Source organism: Vicugna pacos, chromosome X, assembly GCF_048564905.1.
Source record: "Vicugna pacos chromosome X, VicPac4, whole genome shotgun sequence".
In the NCBI taxonomy this organism is placed as follows: domain Eukaryota; kingdom Metazoa; phylum Chordata; class Mammalia; order Artiodactyla; family Camelidae; genus Vicugna; species Vicugna pacos.
This window is the reverse complement of record NC_133023.1, coordinates 83,680,577-83,700,914: the sequence shown is the minus strand read 5'-3', so window position 1 is coordinate 83,700,914 and position 20,338 is coordinate 83,680,577. Positions and strand designations below refer to the sequence as shown.

General features: G+C 44.5%; 1 protein-coding gene and 1 non-coding gene across 2 annotated transcripts; both read left to right on the top strand.

The window, feature by feature from the left end:
- The first annotated feature begins 12,105 nt into the window (after window positions 1–12,105).
- On the top strand, window positions 12,106–15,856 carry RPL39 (ribosomal protein L39). The gene is made up of 3 exons (XM_015249211.3): window positions 12,106–12,244; window positions 13,671–13,774; window positions 15,617–15,856. The coding sequence occupies exons 1-3, from the start codon at window positions 12,242–12,244 to the stop codon at window positions 15,663–15,665; spliced, it is 156 nt and encodes a 51-aa protein (XP_015104697.1). The 5' UTR covers window positions 12,106–12,241; the 3' UTR covers window positions 15,666–15,856.
- Window positions 14,880–15,011, top strand: LOC116277298 (small nucleolar RNA SNORA69). Its single transcript, XR_004186776.1, has one exon. It is a non-coding gene; the product is annotated as a small nucleolar RNA SNORA69 (small nucleolar RNA).
- Window positions 15,857–20,338: the final 4,482 nt, after the last annotated feature.

The following is a 20,338-nucleotide window of genomic DNA, read 5'->3' as shown; positions in this document are numbered from 1 at the left end:
GAAAGGATGAACACCCAGGGGAAGCGATAACCATAGTGTAGGTTTCCGGATTAGGCAGGTGAAAAGGGAGCCTCTTGGCGGCCGAGGTTAGAGGAGCTGGCCTTAGGAGAAGAGTCACCCCGGAACCATCAGTGGTGAGTTGGCATCGCTCGCTTCTGTACCCAGCCTGGGGACTGTTGCCAGCCCTCTCCAGGCTTTTTTCATGTCAGCACCTCCCTTTTTTGTTGTACTTGCCTTGCCAGTCCAGCTCAGTAAACCATACTCCCCACTCTCTTAAATTTCTTCTATTCATTTATGCACTCACTTAAACATCTATTAGTCACTGACTGTGCCAGGCTCTGGGGTTCAAGGACTCAAACAAGTCCTTGTCCTTAAGGAACCATGGGCCAGTGGTATCAAGAGACAACCAGAAATAACCAGAGCACAGTGCACCATGTGAAAAGGGCTGTGGTGACGGCCTGGTGTGGGAGTCTCCTGCCACTAAGCTGCCAAGCGTTGCTGGAGAAAATTCCTAAACCAGATCAACTGGTGAGACTACAGGAGGGCCCTCCCTCCTTCCCAGCAATTTAAAAAATCCATCTTGACTTCCTTTTCCACAGTGTCACCTCTTTCTTTCTCTAGTTTGCTTCCTTGTTCTCTTTCTTGTGTCAGCAGGAAGGAAGTGAGGGCCACTTCCTCATAACTCATAATTTCATGTCTTTAATAAAAATAAACTGCTATAAAAGTAAGCATTTATTCCATTTTTTCATACTTCAGACACATGATTTCTTTGATTTCTTTGGAAATAAAGACAGGATGGAGACAGCTCAGACACTGGATATCTGAATATTCATTGAACACCTTCTATATGTTGGTACTGAAGCCATAGTTGTGAACAAGGTCCCTGCCCTCCTGAGGCTTACAGCCCTGGAGAGTTTGCTGCTCTGGTACAGAGAAGTGATGCTAAAGGAAGTAGGCAGGAAAAATTCAAGAGGTGATGGCACTGGGAACAGGTACCTCCAGGGCAGTGAAAAGGGGGTGGCTTGGGCATTCATGAGGCTACTGTGCCTTCAAAATAAGAAAATCACACCCCCTTGCCTAGCAGACATATACAAGGTAGTCCTGAGGCAGAAACTTAACACTGAAGATAAATTAAGATCTACCTTTCTATGGTATTCACAGACCTTACCTTTAATTCTGTAGGAGAAAGGTTAAGTAGAGGAGTTTTGTGGCCTTTTGTTGGTATGTAGAAGCTCTGTATGTTATATACTTTTATGGGGGTGCCCAGAATTTTCTTCACTGTCTCTGGGATTGTCCTGTATACCATAAAAATTTAGTATTACCTTTTATATCATTATTAAGGAAGGCAAGGTAGCAAAAATAGGCTGATACTTGGTGAATTCTTGGAAAGTATATACTGACAGCTACATAGGATTAGCTTTCAGAAATCTCACAGAGCTCATTCATTCACAAAATACTTATTAAGCTCATATGATGGAGATATGGGTAAATACATAATTGTTCATTGTTACTGTAAAACATGATGTATTATCTATATTGCCAGACTTGAAGGTTATCCTCCCTATCTCTAGCACTGACCACTCCCCTGATCTCAGATCCAGTTACCTAATGGACATCTGCACCCAAAGACCCCAAGTATCTCAGGTTCCTCCTATCCTGTTTGACAGAATGTTACCCACCTATTCACTCAGCACTGAGGATCATGTTTGACGCCATCCTCACTCCCCACAGCAAATCAATCACTGTATTCTGTCCAATTCATCTCCTTCCTCTCTATCCCTTCACTGCCCTAGTTCAGGCTGCCATCACTCAAGCATTCATTTATCCATTCATTATTTTTTGAGCACATACCATGTGCCATTCATGTTCTAGGTTCTGAAATTATATCAGTGAGCAAAATGGACAAAAATCCCTGCCTTCACAGACCTTACATTGAAGTGGAGAAAGTAAATAAAACAAGCAAAATACATATTGTTAGAAAGTGACAGGTGCTTAGGAGGAAAAATAAATCAGGGAAAAGGAGTATACGTTCATGGGGAGATGAAAGGGTGACATTTGAGTAAAGACTTAAGGAAAGGAGATAAAGAAGAACCAGAGGAAGAGATTCTGAAGGAGCAGACAGACAGGAAGAAAACCAAGCAAGTGTGCTGTCCTGGAAGCCAAGTGAAGAGAGTATTCTAAGGAGAGGTCAACTAAGACAAATGTTAATAGGTCACATAAGATCAGATCAGAGAAATTAACTTAGGTTAATTAACACAGAGGTTGCTGATGATCTTAAAACCAGTTTCAGCTTGAGTGCTAGGTGATAAACCTGATTGGAGTGAGCTCCTGAGAGGATAGGTACCCACTAGGATGGCTATAATTTTTTTTAATGGAAAAGAACAACCATTAGGGAGGATGCAGAAAAAATGAAACTCTCATACAGTGTTGGAGGGAATTTAAAATGGTGCAGCCACTGTGGAAAATACTCCAGCAGTTACTCAAAAGATTAGACAGGATTACCATATGATCCAGCAATTCCACTCCTAGATATATACCTAAAATAACTGAAAACAGGTACTCAAACATAATTGCACACCAGTGCTTACAGCATTATTCACTATAGCCAAAAAGTGGATGCAACCCTAGTGTCTATCAACTGATAAGTGGATAAACAAAAGGCTATGTCCACACGGTGGAATATTATTCAGCCACTAAAAAGGAAGAAGTACTGATACATGCCACAACATGAAAGAACCCTGAAAAACTATAATATGTGAAAGAAGCCAGACACAAATGGCCATATGATGTATGATTCCACTTACATGAAATGTCCAGAGTATGCAGAGCCATAGAAACAGGAAGTACATTAGTGGTTGCCTATGGCTGAGGGAAGAAGGAAAATGGTATGGCTGCTAGTGGGTACAGGTTTCTTTTGGGGGTAATGGAAGTGTTCTGGAATTATATAGCAGTGATGGCTGTACCACCTTGAGAACATACTAAAAACCACTGAATTGTACACTTTAAAGTGGTGATGTTTATGGTATGTGAGTTATATCTCAAAAAAAAAGAGAGAAAAGAATGGGAGGAGAGTAATTGGAAACAGTAAATATAGACAAATCTTTCACAGTTTTGTTGTAAAGGAAGGAGGGAAAGGAGCAGTAGCTGGAAAGGGAACTGGGGTGAAGAGCAGGTTTTTAAGATGGGAGAAATGACCGCCTGTTTATGTGTTGATGGGAACAATCCAGGGAAAAGCAGGGACAGAAAGGGAGGAGCTGCCAGAGCCAAGCTCTTGAATAGGTGACAGGGGTTAGAATCCATTGAAGGAACAGGACGAAGGCAGAGGATTCGAGTACAGTGCTGGTAGCTGGGATATGGTGGATGAGTTATGGAAGTTCTGTGATTGTCAAAATTTTCTCTGTGACTAGGAAGCAAGGTCATCACTGAGAGGGAGAATGGAGGAGGGAGGGTTGAGACAGTCATACTAGACCAACGGTCGGCAAACTGTAGACCAAGCCCAGCCACTGCCTATTTGTGTACAGCCTGCAAGCTACGAATGGCTTTTGTATTTTCAGATGATTTCAAAAAAATCTAAAGAATATTTTGTGACATATGAGAATTCTATAACATTCAAATTTTAGTCTACATAACTAAAATTTTATTGGAAGCTGGTCACACCCATTCGTTTTTGTACTGTCTAGATACAACAGCAGAGTTGAATAGTTGTAAGAGACACCATATGTCGCCTGCAAAGCCTAAAATATTTGGTATAAGAAAAAGTTTGGTGGCCCCTGGTCTAGGCTCTACTCCAAGGGCAGATCCACGGGCCAGCAGCACGCACATCACCCAGGAAGTTGTCAGAGATGCAGAATCAGCATCTGTCATCTAACAAGATCCCCAGGTGAGTCATGGGCCCATTTAAGCTTGAGAAGCACTGCTTTAGGAGAACGGGAGGGTGGCTGGGCTAAAGAAATGAAGGCTTGTGGGGCAGCACTGAGGACCCACTTGAAGTCAGTGCTCGTGAACCTGAAGTGAGGCCAGTTGGTTTCCCCACCCTCATTCAGTTGCCAGAGGCGCAGGTTGTCAGGCAGATGGAGAAATGGATATACCAGGGTTACGGTTTCTCCAAGCAAGTACAGAAAAGGATAGGGTGTGAGAGTGATTTAAGCTTAAGTGAAGTAAGGAGGGAAGAGGAGACACGGAGGGGTGGTGGAGAGAACAGGGAAAGAGCATGGGTTCAGTGGATGGATGGTCCCAGGGAAGTGGAAGCATTGTTAGTGTGGGAGTCCTAGAGGAAGTTGGCTGCAAAGACAGCAGAGAATGTGATAATGCCAAGGTCAAAGGTATGGCAAGGGAGCAGGGGCTGAGATGCGGTGGGGGACCGGATTGCCTGAGGAGAGGAGGCCAAGGGGCCAGAAGTGTCTGCATGGATACTGAATGCACCAAGAACTGTGACAGGAGTAGTGTTCGAGATAGCAGCAGTGAGCCAGGAGCTAAATCTGCAAAGAATGGGAGGTAGGGACTCGGGGACTGGGAGGCAGCTGCAGCAAACAAGAATGTCATCATCATCACTGTCGTGGTGGTGCTGGGACCACAGCATCAGCCCCCGTGGATCTCCTTGTTTCTACTCTTGCCTCCACCTCCACCTGCTACCTGCATAGCTGCCCAAGTGATCCTTCTAAAATAACTATCTAATTGCCACTTACCCTTCAAAAGCTTTCAACAGCTCCCATATGCCTTTGGCAGTCACACTGAAGCTCCACTCTGAGGAACCCTCTTGGCTGGGCAGCAGCACTTTTGGGGTTCTTCAAACGAGAATTGAAGTGCTCATGCCAAACAGTCAGGCTGTCAACTGCCCTGAGGGGTCTACTCTTCTATTTTGTCTGTCTGGGTTTTTGAGTTTGTTCATTCATACATCAAATATTTATTGAGCACCTACTATGTGTGAGGCACTATTTTGGCTAAGGGAAGATGGTAGTGAACAGAACACACAATCCACAGCCTCACAGAACTCACATTCTAGGGAGGGAGTCAGGCCATAAAAAAAGAAAATGTACGTGATGGCAAAGAAGTTCCAGAGAACAATAAAGCAGGAGCAGGGTAGGGAATACTAAGTGGAGAGCAGAGCCTGCAATTTTAGAGATAGGGTGGTCAGGGAAAGTTTCACTGAGAAGGTGGAATGTGAATAGAGACCTAAAGAGACTGATGGGGGAAGCTTCCGGGCAGAGGGAACAGCAAGTGCAAAGGCCCTGGGGTGAGAACGTAATTGGCCAGTGTGGAAGAAGCAGAGTGAGCTGAAGGAGAAAGCAGTTGGAGATGAGGTCTGAGTGGAAGGGTCTGATGGTGCTTGCCCCTTGTAGACTGTTGTAAGGACTTGGACTTTTAGTTGAGTGAAATGATGAGCCAGCCTCTGAGCAGAGGAGTGACTCAATCTGACAGGTTTTGGCAGGATCACTCTGACTGCTGTGGTGAGAAGAGAGGTAGGGGGCAGAGTCAGAAGGGAGAAGATTTTCGTTATGATCCAAGTGAGAGATGGTGGTGCCTTGAGACAGGGTTGGGGATAGGGAGGAGTGTTTGGATTCTAGATATGTGTTGAAGAGAGAGCAGACAGGATTTGCTATCAGATTAGAATAGGGGTGTAAGAGAAAGAGAAGAGTCAAGGATGGGTTTCTCTATAAAATAGCTTTTAAAACAAAAAATAAAGAAATTACAAATTGTTGGCCTCCAGGATAAAGCTTGGACTCTGGGGCCTGTTGGGGGAGGCCCTGGAAACCTGCTCTCAGCTTCTACACCTTTGCAAATATAGCTCCCCCTTCCTGGAAAGCCACCCCTTCCCTGCCCCTTGTTATTCTTTCTTCAGCATTTCCCTCCAGCAGCTCCTTCTCTAAGGACCCTCTACTGCCTGGGGGCCGGGACGGGGAGGGGGGGTGGCATGCGGTGGGTAGTTCCTCTGTGCTCTCCCAGCATCCGTGCATCCATCCCCTCAGCAGGTGGGCCACACTGTGCTGCAAAGAACAGTACAGTCCAGCCCATGACTGTGCCCGGTAAGGGCATTCAGCTTCTTGAGTGAATGCATGTATCTATTCCAAATCCTTTCCTCTTTCTCTAAATCCCTTTATTGTCTGCAGAAGGCTGTTGAGCCTCCTAATTTCCTGAGCTCCAAGCCATCTGCTGGGTACCACTTCCGTTTTCCTTCTCTCCACCTCTCAAGTTCCCTCTCTTGGGCATGACATGCTACTTTCACCACAGGAAGGCAAGGATGGGGGTTATTCAAGCAAATATATGACTATCTGAAATGAAATGAAAATGAAAATATTCAGATGTTATCCAAAAGAAACAGTGGAAGGAGAAATCAGTAACTAATACAAATCACCTACAGGGGAAAAACAGCCTAAGGGGGAGGGAGAGAAGGCAGGGAGGAGAGACTGGGATAACAGACCTCTGTAAATGCTCCATCTCGAGTTTTCTCTGTAGACCCACATAAATGTATTTTTAATTTATATTGAAATATAACACCCACACAGAAAAGCGCACAAACCTAAAGTTTTCAGCTAGTTGACTTTTCACAAAGGGAACACACCCACAGGACCAGCACCAAGATCAGGCTAACAGAATAGACCAGCGTCCCCTGCCCCCAAGGATAACCACTATCCTGACTTCTACAACGCAAATTAGTTTTACCCATTTTTGGTCTTTACGTAAATGGAATCATACAGTATGCATGCTTCTGTGTCTGGCTTTCTTTTGTTCCACATTTGTGGATGTTTGTGAGATCCATTCATGCCACCGTGGGTAGCTGCAGTGTGTTAATTTTCCTTGCTGTATAGGAGCGGATCCCAAATGTTTTAGCCTTATGACCCTTTTACACTTAAAAATCATCGAGGACTCCAAAGGGCCTTTGTTTGTGTGGATTATATCTATGATATTTGCTGTATTAGAAATTAAAACTGAGAAATATTTAAAACCCAAGAATACACATGCAAGCACACATCTATTGCCTGTCAGAGCAATGAAGTCATGACAGATCATTTAAACACTTGGAAACTCCACGGTACACTCATGAGAGGGTGAGAGTGAAAGAAGCAGATGACTTCTTTGTATTATTACAAAAATAGTTTTGATCCTGCAGACCCTCCGAAAAGGTCATGAGGATCCCCCAGAGTTCCCTGGATCACACTTTGAGAACTGGTGCTGTATAGTAGCCCTGGGTAAATATACCACAGTTTATCTGTTCAGCTGGAGATAGATTAGGACAGTGTCCAATTTGGGGCTGTTAGAAATAATTCTGCTATAAGCAATTTAGTACATACCTTTTTTGTGTGGAGGGAGGTTTTATTTATTTATTTTTTTGATGGAGGTACTGGGGATTGAACCCAGGACATCATACATGCTAAGCACATGCTCTACCACTGAGCTATTCCCTCCCCTCAGTACATACCATTTGATGCACTTCTGTTCACTTTTCTGTTGGAGAAACACCTAGGAGAGGAAATGTAGGGTTATATAGGATGTAAATGGAACCATGAAAAATATTTACATGACTAAATAACAGAATTAAATTTACAGAAAAAAATTCTCTCCTTTTGTCCTTCTCCTTCCTCTCCAATGCAGGAAACGATTGTTCTCCTTTTCAAGGCCAACTTCTCTTCTGATGCCCTTCATTCCGCCCCCACCATGTCCTCTGAGACCCCCATGCTATCTATTATATCTGGGTTTCCTTGCATGTTTAATTTCTCTCCTTCCCATCATCTGCCAGAAACGACGAACTCTTGAGCTCACCACCCTCTCTCACTACCCTCCTTTGTCTCCTTCCCTTCACACTCAAATTGCTAAAAGCATCTCCTGTGTGCAAGACCTGCCCCACCTCACCACCCACGCTTTCCTCTCTTTCCCCCTTCTTTGCCCCCCATCTATACTGCCCAGCTTTCAAGGGCACCAAGGGGTACCTGATGTCATATCCTGGAGCCTCTTCACAGCCCTTGCCCTTTCTGACCCCTGTGGGACCCAGCTCTGTGGAATTCCAGTTCCTGAAACCAGCCTCCCTGGCTCCAGCCAATCAGAATGTATAGCACATTGACTCTTGTGACTGGTAGCACGCTGTTCCTTCTAGCTGGAATGCCCTCCTCCCAGCTCCCCATGTCCTGATCCCACCTGTCTCAGTCAGCTAGAGCTGCCATAACAAAATACCACAGACTGCGTGGTTTAAACAACAGAAGTTTCTCATAGTCCTGGAGGCGAGAAGTCCGAGATCAAGGTATCAGCGGGTCTGTTTTCTGCTGAGGCCTCTCTCTTTGGCTCGCAGATGGCCAGCCACCTTCCCGTCGTGTCGTCACATGGTCTCTCCACATGTATGTAAGCACCCCTGGCGTCTCCTTGCGTGTCCTAATCTCTTTTGATTGAGGACACCAATCAGACTGGATTAGGGGCCACACCAGCAAGCCTTATTTTAACTTGATTACCTCTGTAAAGGCCCTACCTCCAAATAAAGCACATTCTGACATACTAGGGATAGGGCTTCAACATACACATTTTGGGGGAACACAGTTCAGCCATAACACCACCACTTGCCTTGTAAGGCTGACTTCAAATGCCACCTCCTCTCCTTAGCTGGCAATTGGCACCTCTTCAACCTTCTTGTAATAGTCTATTTGCACCCTTCTTATAGTTCCTAACACTAAGTGCCCTGTCACAACACAAGGGAATAAAAGTAACAATGGCTTCTGTACACTGAGCTTGATGGCTATTATCTGCTGGGTATATATTAACTCAAGCCTTGCTATGTGCTTAACATGCTTACCAATGACTCTGAATCCTCACCACAGCACGATGAGCTAAGTAATATTATTGATCCCCATCTTACAGAAGAGGGAACTGTGGCACTGGCACAGTAAGTTACCTGTCCAAGGTCACATAGTTAGTATGTTGCACAGCTGTGTTCAAATCCAGGTCCTGGCTTCAGAGTCTTTGCTGTCACCACCACAGTCTGGTGCCTCTTCAGGTCAACAGATACTGAGGCCTACTATGTGGCAGGTTTGGTTCTTGGTGCTGGGGGTACAGAAGCAAACAAATCTGATCAAAAAAACCCCTGCCCTTGTGGAGCCCTGTAGTGATGGTACAGTTCTCTATTTTGTTGTGGTAGTTCCACAGTTACAATGTGACAAAACTGTATAGAACCACACACACACACACACATACAAGTGAGTGCATGTGTAACTGGTGAAATCTCAGTAAGCTCTTCGGATTGTTCCAATGTCAATTTCCTGGTCTTGATACTGCACAATAGTTATGCAAGACATTAACACCCGGAAGGCTACGTGAAGGGAGTACAGGACTTCTTCGTGCATTTCTTTCTGACTTTCTGTGAATCTATGATTATCTCAAGCATTGAGGTTAATTCCAGTGGGAAGTTAGACAATAAACAAATAAATGATGGTTGTGTTAGGAGATGATAAGTGTTACTGAGAAAAACAAAGCAAGGAAGGAGGGTACAGAGTGTTCAGGGGGTGGTCTCTCTAAAATGGCTACATGTGAGCCTTGACTTGCAGGAGGTGAGGAAATCAGCCATGGGACACCTAGGGGAATGGAGTCCCAGGCAGACAACACCTAGTACCAAGGCTGTGAAGAGAAATGTGTCTGGCGTGTTTGAGGAAGAGCAAGGAGGTCAGTGTGCCTTCAGCACAGTGAGTGAAAGGGAGAGTCAGAGAAGTAATGGGATCCTACAGAGTAGGGCTTTAAAAAGGCCACTGTGAATACTTTAACTTGTATTAGGAGAGGGATGGGGAGCCATTGGTGGGTGCTGAGCAGAAGAGTGACATGATCTGACTTGGGCCTTGAAAGGAGCACTCTGGCTGCAGGAGGGAAGCCAGAGCAGAAGCAGGGAGACTAGCGAGGAGCATTTAAATAATCTAGATGAGAGAGGGTGGCTTGGACCAGCATAGAGGTGATAAGTCCTCAGATTCGGATAAATTTCAAAGTTAAGCTGATCAGATCTACTGACAAACTGGATGTGGGATGTGACAGAAAAGAGAAGAGTGGAAGATAAATTTGGGCCTGAGCAACAGGAAGAATGGAGGCGCCATTTGCTGAGATGGGGAATGACCCAGTTGGGGGTGAAAAGCTCAGGAGTTCTGTTTGGGACATATTAAGTTTAAGACATCTATTAGACATCCAGGTGGAGACATCGAGAAAGTAGTAGAAGTTAAAGGAGATGTCTAGACCAGAGATGTACATTTGGGTGTCATCCACCAAGAAGAGTATTTAAAGCCATGATACTGGATGAGGTCACCAAAGGAGGGAGTGTATATAGAAAAGAGAAGAGGTTCAAATCTGAACCTCAGGGCTCTCCAATGTTAAAAAGTGAGGTAAGGAAGAATCAGCAAAAGAAACTCAGAAGGGGTGACATGCAAGGTAGAAGGAAAACCAGCAAGAACAAGAATAGGTGCCCTTTAAAGCTATAAGCATTAAAAGGATGATTTATATAAGCTCTTCACAGTATCAGTCACACACTAAACCTGAGAAAATGGTAGCTATAATGATGATGATGATAATTTATCTACTAAAGGGTTATTTGCTGCTTCTTCTTGCTCTTAAATAAGTAATAAAAATCCAAGTTAAGAAGCCTGAGGTCTCAGTCAAATTAAATGTAAAATTATTTGGATGAAGGTCTGAATCTAAAAACTAGATGGGCTTAAAATAACTAAACTTTTGCTGTTAAAAAAACAGTAATTATTAACTTGGGCTCAAGCTTCCTATGGCATCTGTATTCCTTCTCTAGATCTAAGGTACCAGCATCTAGCTGCCCAAGGCAGAGACCTGGGACCGAGTCCTGTTAATTTGATGTCACAATCATTTCTTGATCTTATTTCTTCTTATTCAACATTATGGGGATTACCTTACTTTGGGCCACCATCACTTCTTGTCCAGACTATTTCCAAAGCCTCCTACCTAGTTTGTTTGTTCTACCATCTATCACTATACCCCAACCCAGGGATTCATTTTTGTGCCGAGGAACTCTTTGGCAGTGATGTTTATGGACTTATTTTCAGAATTTTTAAATGCATAAAACAAAGTACACATGATTACAAAGAAAACCAGTCACGCTATCACTCACCAAAGCTATTAATGTATTTACTAAAAGAAATGTGTGCTACAGCAACATGTGGGATTAACACAGTTCTACCTGTGGGTCTAACAGCTACTGCAATTTCAAAGAAGTGATGAGTATAAAAATGACATTTCGAGACACTTGCATCAACTGCAATGTGATACGAAAGCATCTTTGATTACTATTGGTGATCAAGTTACAGGTACTGCGAATGTCACTGTAGCCTGTTGGCTACATTTGTAAATAAAGAATGCTCTACATTTCAGTCAGTTTGATGAAATGAAGTTGTGATTTTTTCCCCATACAAGTTCATGTACCCTGTGAATTCTATACACAGACCCTTGTGGACCTCAGGTTAAAAACTCTTCCCTTACTCTATTGGTGCAAAAATGCTTGAAGTGACTGCAAAGACACATAGAGGCCTTTGGTTTTAAACGGGGAGAAGAAAAATATGAAAACGGGGAACATTAACATTCAAAATGTATGCCATTAATTCCTGTATACTTCGCCAAAGGTGGGGTACAAAGTTGCTCTGGGTTTCCCAGCAGCCAAAGGAAACGGCACTGTCCAGAAATTTTTCAGTTTAAAACATTTATTGGCAACCTCTCGCCGAACACTACAGTCCTTTCCCGTCCCGCACCGCCCAGCCAGGTCGAAACTAGGGCAGAGGAAGAGCTGGGCGACGACCCACGAGCCCACCCTGGCGGGGCGCTCCCAACCTCCGCTCCTCGGCGCGCTCCTTCCCCAGCGCAGCACTCAAGTCCCTTGGGCGCGGACGTGACGTCTCCCCCGCCCTCCCTTAGAGATAGCCCCTCCCACCCCGCTCCTTCGGCCTTTGGAAGGGATTCTGCTTTGGTATTTATCACGGACTGGCTGCCTCACCCAAGACACAGGGTGCCCGGGCACACTAACGGGCTCCTGAGGAACCCACTTACGGAAGAGAAACGAAGGTAACTCCATTTCGCACGAACGAACGCTGTTTCCCACGGCCCCACGGGAGCGCGCTCAGAGAGAGGCCGCCAGGGGGCGATGGTCGGCGCATAGCGTCACCTCTCCAAGCCCCGCCTCCAACGGCGCCTTCTAAACACGTCCTTCCGGCGGTTTCTTCCTCTCTTCTCTTCTCCGCCATCGTATGTGCGCTTGAGTTTGGTCCTCGCCATGGTAAGTCCATCCGTTACCATCCGCTCCGGGGTAGCTTCACGAGACCTGAGGTCTCCGCGAGCTCGCCCGACGCCGCGGGCTGCGTCGAGTTGCAGGTCCCTTTTTAAGGCTTTTCCCAGGGGAGATCGAGTTTGTCTACCGCTCCGGTCCGCGGGCCTGGCGGGAAACGAGCGGGCACCTGGGGAGGAGCGGACTGCTCTGGCGCGCCGAGGTCCGAGGGGGCGCTCCTCTGCTCCAGGCCGCTACTCAGGCGGGCAGGGATTTCCGTTTCTCTCGGAGTGAACTGTGTTCCTGGGGCAAAGATAGAGATCGAGGGGGCATCCCAGAGGTCGTGGCTCGCGACACGCTAGATGTTCTGAGCATTGAGAAGGGAATGTGGGTTGCGTTTTTCGAAGACTTTTCACTTGGGGACAAGGAGTATGCTATGTTATGAGATTACCAGACTTTAGCTCTTTGTTAAGGGATTTGAGCGTTACCTTGGAAGCGCCTGGAACGAGGGGTGCTGTGATGTAAATCTATATGCCATCCGGGCGTTCTTTGTAAAATACCAGATACGGAGTTACTGCGCTTTTCCTGTGATCGTTCCCTGAAAAATTAAAACTGTCTAAGCTTGTAGGTATGGAGAGGATCGGTATCTGGTATTTTATGGTTTTATTAACAAAATTTTACAGCTACTGCGTGAGCTGGGAGAGAGGGGTGCAGTCTTTTCCTTCTTTGTAATGGCCCCTATTATTACGCCAAGAGTATGTCGGGCCTCATTGGCCATTTCTCCGGACCCTCGTGCAAACTGGGCAGGGAAGGGGTTGGGATTGGGCTTAGATGACCCAAGTGCTTCATGAAAGCCAAAAAAAAAAAAAAAGGAACGGGAAATTGAGAAAGTCATCCTTGGAAGAGTGATGTTTTAAATAGTTAGAATTAATACAAAAATGGTCAATAGGTTAGAACCGATCTACCGAATGTCAAGAATTTTGTGTAAATCTTACTGTCGCAATGACCTTTGAAAGTAGGTACCCCGGTTTTACAAAATAGTGCAGAGGCTCAGTGACTTGAAAGTGATCGTTAAAGGCCTCATGCTCTAGTCCTAGCCGTCTCTGGTGTGGTCCTCTGAGTCCTAGAGTGACAACAGGGAAGACAGGAAGGCGCCCTAGCCTTGGAACAGAGAGGACCTGGGTTCCCAGCTCTGCACATTAACATTCTGCTTTGGGACAGATTACCTACCGTCCTCAATACTGATTTTTATTTGAACACTGGGAATTATGGTATTCGCATGTTGAGAAGTGAGGAACAAAGCAAAGGGCATGGTGGGTTTAGCATCAAGAGTTATTTCTGGTATATGTTAAGCATTCAAATGGTGGATTTAGGGAGTTCTGACTGAATCATTTGAGCAAGCTCTGGTATTGTTAAATTGATTGCATTTCCTTCCCAGTCTTCTCACAAGACTTTCAGGATCAAGCGATTCCTGGCCAAGAAACAAAAGCAGAATCGTCCCATTCCCCAATGGATTCGAATGAAAACTGGTAATAAAATCAGGTAAGAGGACACACACACACCCCACACTTGTTTTTTGTTATACTTAGGGTTGCTTTCTGGACATAAATATGCAACTGAAAGTTATATACAGTTTAATTCATCCTGTACCACCATTCTGAATTTCTTTTTTTTTTAATGTGTTTCCTCTGGGCTTCTGGACAGCACCCAGCCCATAGCTGGGCTTAGAGGCAGACATTCCAGCATTTGTTAATTTCCTGGTGTCTTCAGTCTGAGACAACATAAGGTGGAAGATTGTGTGTCATTACACATCCTAGTAGAAAAGGCAATGAAATGTTTATCTTTTCTAAAGACTGGAAGATTGCCTTCTACTGCAGAAGTAATTAAATTGATGGTAAATTGCTACAAAGGACCTCCAAGGTCATCTAGGCTAACTTCAGGCAAAGCTAGATCTAATACTCAGGTCTTCTGCTTGCCTTTTGGCTCTTTGGGGAATGGGTGGGCCTTGACAGATCTTGAAGGGAAGGAAAATAAAGCATCAAAAAAGTCAGTGATAACTTTCCCAAGGGCTCAGGACTTTGGTTTGTTTAAAATGAAATACTAGATTTTCTGGCTCCCCCAGATAATTGAGCCCTGAAGACCACAAAAGAGGAGGGAGCAGATATTACCAGAATACTTATTTTCAAAGCATTTTTAAGCTGACACTGTAGGGTGGTCCTAGCCGGTGGGTCCTTGCCCAGGTAAGAAGCTCAGGAGTAAGATGATATCTTGAAGCTAGTATAGAACACTGACTTGGTTGTATGGCAAATAGAAGTGGGATTAGTTTGCTGATAATGAAGACTAAGATGTGAATTGTCAGGGCTAAAATTGAGGGCCCATTGTCTGAATTCATTTAGCCAGTTAGATGTGAAAATCACTGCCCATTGTAGCCTTAAAGGCCAATTAATTGAAACCTTATCATGTCCTTATTCAGTGATGGTGGTGCCTAGCTCAGTAAAGAGTACCTGCAGTTATCAGATTATTAGTCTCGCTCTGCAGTCTAGAGTTTGGAAGTTACTACATTGAAGATTATATACTCTGGGCCCAGAAAATTTGCGCAAATGGTTTTTCTATTGCCTCAGCTATCTTCTAACTTTAAAATGTATTGAAAGCAGGTTGCAATTACAGTGCTTCGTTTTGTGGAAGTACTGACATTATCCTGCTGAAAGAAAATCTGTGTTGGTCGTTTTTGATTTTGCCTTTATTGGGGTAAAATCATGACAGATTGACATGGACAATTTTGAGATGGCCTTAGCTCTGCAAATCACTTGCTTTGGTATTGAAATGACTGGCAGTGTTAATCTATTATAAAAATTATATAGGAGCTTTTATATATGTGTGTGACCCATTATGTAGAAATGACTTTGCTGTAGTTTAGAAAGAGGGGTTAAATGCATATGTCTCTCTGGGTCTGCCCAGGTCTGTGAGTGAGTGTACACTTGGGGAGGGGAGAGAGCTTCTCTCCACTACTCATGTCCCAATAAAGAACCAGTGTGTTTTTTCCTAGCCTGGAATCATTTTGAGAGGTAAACATTTGATTGGAAGAATATGAAATCGAGTATATGTATGTATATGCATGACTGGGATATTGTGCTGTATACCAGAAATTGATGCATTGTAACTGACTACTTCAATTAAAATTTTTTTTGAGTAGTTCTTTAGCACATCTAGCAAATAATTTTTGACACTTCAAAAAGAGCTTCAAACTTGTTAAAGGAAGGAAAAACGGGACCTTTTGCCTTTCAAAGATGTTATGATACTTTTAAGGCAAAAGTTTGTGGTGAATAAGAGCAGCTAAATTGAGGTCAGGACTGCCTTTGTAACTTGCAGTTTCCTTCTGTGTAGGTACAACTCCAAGAGAAGACATTGGAGAAGAACCAAGCTGGGTCTATAAGGAGCCGCACATGAGGTGGTGCACATATTTATGCTGTGTCAAGTTCTTCTGCATCTTACCATATCACTCTGAAGATAGTGCTGTTGCATGAACAGCTGGATATGTTTGGGAATATGGAGTTTCTCTTTGTGGCCATGTCTGTGGTCTGTTGCTTTTGCTCAGTAATAAATATGTGAGACCTTTTGTTGAAACTCTGTTGTATTCTGGTCTGTGAGGACATACTGAATCCCCCCTCCTGTCAGATTTAACACAGACTGTCCAGTGATAGCAATGTTCTCTTGCTGCCAAGTACTTAGAAGTATGGCTAGTGTGAGTAAGAAATTGGGTTTCTTTTTCAATTTACTTATTTGTAATTAAATAGCTCCCTGTGACTAGCAGCTCTTAAAGCTTCTGTTATGGGAAGTGCACATATATCATCCCCATACCTGAGGGTAGCACATTCTTAAGAGGCATCTTTTTTAAATGGTTGAGAGAAATCAAGGATATTTTGACATTTAATAAATTCAGATTTGTGCCAGGCACTATTCCTAGCTACTTAGGATTAGTTGATGGATAGGCAAGTGTGTGGTATGTTTGGCTAGTAATAGACGAATACAGACCCCATAGCTCATGAATGTCAGGGAGAGGTGGCAGGGAGCCACAGTGCCCTAGCAGCCCGTGGAATTAGGATGGAGCTGCAGCAGGGGAATGGGGGTGAGTCTGGTGCTAACTGCCTCCCCGGTTCATAGGGAGCCTGCACTGAAAAAGCAAGTGGCAGATGTCAGGTGCCGTGCAGAGTGTGCCAGTGGATCTTGGGAATACATTTCACCTTCCTTTGCGAGTCCCTAGATTTCAAATATTTTTTCTCATTGCATCAGTGATTCATATTCAAAGACAGCTGCCTCTGTGAATAGCAGTTGGTAAATGTTAACTTACTAAAAAGGTTATTCAAGTCCAAGGCAGGCAGACTGGATACAATTGACAGTCATGTGACAAGTTTCTTAACCATTTTGGAATATTAGAAATGCCCCAGCCTCACTATTCAGAATAGGTTGGGGAATCCTCACTGGGCTGAGGGAGGTTATGACAAGGCCAAGGTCACACTAATGGCAGAGGGCACTTTCTCTACAAACCTTCAATAAGGAAGATTAGAATTGAAAGGGAAAAGGACATGGACACCAGGGTTGGTTGGCCTTGTAATAGGGAATTCTTTTGAGCCTAGGGGTTGGACATAGGTTCTGGTTCCAGTGGCCCCTCACTGCTTTGTACAAGTACAGGTATTTGTTTCCTCATCTTGGGACTAGATCTGTGCTTCCTGGAGGGAAGAATGGGAACTTTGAGACATTTAGGACAGGTGCAGCATAAGATGCCAGCTTTTAAAAGACAGTTAACTCTGAGGTGGTCCTGCTGAGAAGCAGGCTGCAGCAGAGTGGTGGGCAAGAGTTGGCAGTCAGGAGTGCCAGGACTGCATCGTCTGCATTCAAGTCCTCTTCACCATTCACCAGCTCTAAGCCTCAGTGTTCTCATCTGCAACATGGGGCCAATAGGACCTCCCTTAGAGGGCTGAGAGGATGAAGTTAATACACTGAAGCAGTTGGTTTAGTACCTAACTGTAGGGAAAGAAGGATGAGGAAGTGAGCAGGATTAAAAGCTTTGATGTGGGCCCCTCCCCAGCAGAAGTGTTATATGCTGGATAAAAGATAGTGACCAAAAATAGTGGGGGCTGGGGCAGGTTGTTGTGGGAGAAATCAGGCAGAGTTGGCGTGGAGTTGGTGCTTGGTGTCAGCCACTACACAGATGCCTGTTCCCTTCCAATTGCAGGATTCGAATATGGAGCAGAGTAACCCTTGAGGTCTTGGACAGAAAGGAGGCAGGATGACTTGAGAGTTAAAATCCTGGGCCTTACACAGGTCTGAGTTGAGCCTGAATCCCAGACCTATCACTGAACCAGCTGTGGAAACTTGGTCTCAAGAGACCCAGATTCACACCTGACTACTTCAGGTTTGTAAGGATTGAATGATAATGTCTGTAAAGGATCAATTCTACCAGATAATTCTCCCATTTTACAGGTGAAAAAAAGTTAAACAATTCTCAAACAAAAATATAAAATTTTTAAAAAGAAAAACAATTCTCATTCCTGCTAATAGCAGTTGATAGTTTTGAGTGCTTAATGTGTCAGGTAGCTGCTGTCAGCAGGAACAGGTGAGAACCAGATTGAACAAGGAGTAGATTTTCTAAGTTCTTGGAATGAACAGGGTGAACTATTAACCATTTACACTTCCCTGAGGGTGTTTTAGCCCAGAGAAGCAAACACAAAGCCCCTGCTTATGTAAAGCTCTGGGTATTTTGGGATCCAGAGGCAAGTATGACCTGCAAAGGTGTTGCAGCCAAGAGCGCATGCCGGGCATACGTGCCTGTACACATCATATATGCCTGTCTGGGAACAGAGGGAGGGAAGGTGGCAGATCCTCCTCAGAGAAAACTAATCAACTCAGTAAATAGTCTGGCACAGTCACTCTTCATCAGGAACGACTTTGGCCCCCAGAGGACATCTGGCAATATCTGGAGACATCTTTGGTTGCAACAACTCAGGAGAGGGGAGGCAGTTAGAGGATAGAGGCCAAGGATGCTGCTAAATATCCTTACCAGGCACAGTACAACACTCTACGACAAGGAATTATCCAGCCAAAAGTGTCAGTAGTGCCTGGGTTGGGAAACCATGGTTTAATAACACTGCAGCCAGCTAGAGTGAGCTTTTTGGAGACAGATCTGTTGGGCACATCCCTCCCTCTTCCTCCACTTCACACTGCTCTTGGGATAAATCTCACTCCTTAACATGGCCCAGAAGGAGCACGGGGTGATTCTGACCCCTTCTCCACTCACTAGGCTGGATCCAGCCACACTGGTCTCTGTCCCTCAAAGCATCAAGCTCCACCTGGCCTCAGCTATTCCCGCATCCTATTCCCTCAGCCTGGAATGTACTCCCCCTCCCCTGGTGAACTCCCATTCATCCTTCAGGTCTCAAGCTGCTTTGCGCCTCCACAGGAAGAGCTTCCCTGACAGCCCCTCTACCTTCCACCTAGTTAGCTCCTTCTGCTCAGTACTTCTTAACTCACCCTGTAGGTTTCCTTTCCAATTGTAACTGCAAAAGTCTGTGTGTGGTTGTTAGTGAATTGACATAGGCCTCTCTCACTAGGCTGAACTCTATGAGGATAGGGTCTGTCTTGCTCATTGCTGACTGCTCTCACCTACCAGCATCTGGCATAATGGGAGGTGCCCAATAAATATATTTGTCCTGTGAGTGAGGAAAGGAGGTGCTCAATAAGTTTGTTGAATGAATGAATGGGGAGAGGGACATACAAGGGAGCAGGACAAAATGTGTGCCTTCGCAGGCGTATACAAAGAGTGAAGGAGAAATGACTTGCCTGGGGAGTCAGGGAAAGCCTCACCCAGGTTCACAAGGAGGCAAATGGTGTGTGTGTGTGTGTGTGTGTGTGTGTGTGCGCGCGCGCACGCGCACACGCGTGGTAGGTAGGTAGCTGGGGTTTAAGGCCCTTGGGAAAGGATCTGGAGAACTGGGGAGATCATGAGAGCTCGGGCATACGCGAGTTGGGAATGGCACTGTTCTCACCCCTCACCCTCAGTAGGAGCCCCTCATGCACCACACTGGTGGGCCTGCACCTGCACTTGAACTGTGGTCACTGATGAGGCCCACCTGGGGCTGCTGGTGACCCAGGAACAGCCAGACAGGACTTGTGTCTCAGCCTGACTTTAAATGGAACTGTGTTCTCTTGGTCAATTTGAACAATTTAGATTTCAGCAGGGCTGATGATACAAATGTTTTGGAAATGTTTCATAAAGACACAGATGCCTATAATAGCAGCAGTGAGGGAAATGATAGAAAAACACCCCAAAGCAGTAAACACTGGGAACACAGGCCAGGCCAGAGGCATTTTCTAGAAGAAGCAAAGACAGAGAGAAAGTTAAAAAGTTAACAATTCTCTCCCCTCAAAATAAATAAATAAATAAAATAAAAACAAAACAAAAAACCCCAAAACTCCCCACTATGATCAATACCGGAATTATAGGCTATTTTTAAAAATGCTATTGAAACATATATACAGAAAACTGCACTTACCATGAGTGTACAGCTTGATGAATTTTCACAGAGTAAATCCAGTTGAGTCACCACCATCCAGATTGGGAAACATGATCAGCATCTCAGAAGCTCCTTCTTGAGCCCCCTTCACTCCCATACCATCACCCCTAAGTATAACCACTGCCCTGACATCTAACAGCATAGATAACTCTTGCTTGGTTTTCCATTTTATGTACATGGAATACTAAACTTCGTACTTTTGTGTCTTCTTTTGCTCACCCACCATCACATGAGAGTAAGTTGTTGCAGACAGTTTTTGATGATTTGTTTTCATTGCTGTATATTATTCCTGTGTGTGAATTGACAATTTACTTCCCCTTTCTCCTGTCAATAGGGATTTGGGTAGTTTCTAGTTTGGAGTCTTTATGAATAGTGCTGCTAGGAACATCTTTGTACATATCTTCTGTCTAACATCATATGTATGCAGGTCATTACAGGTGATTTAGTTTTCATTTTTATATTTCTCTGGATGTATAGACAAAAATATTTTTATAATGAGAAGAAAGCTAATTAGGATTTCTACAGTGAGCATGTG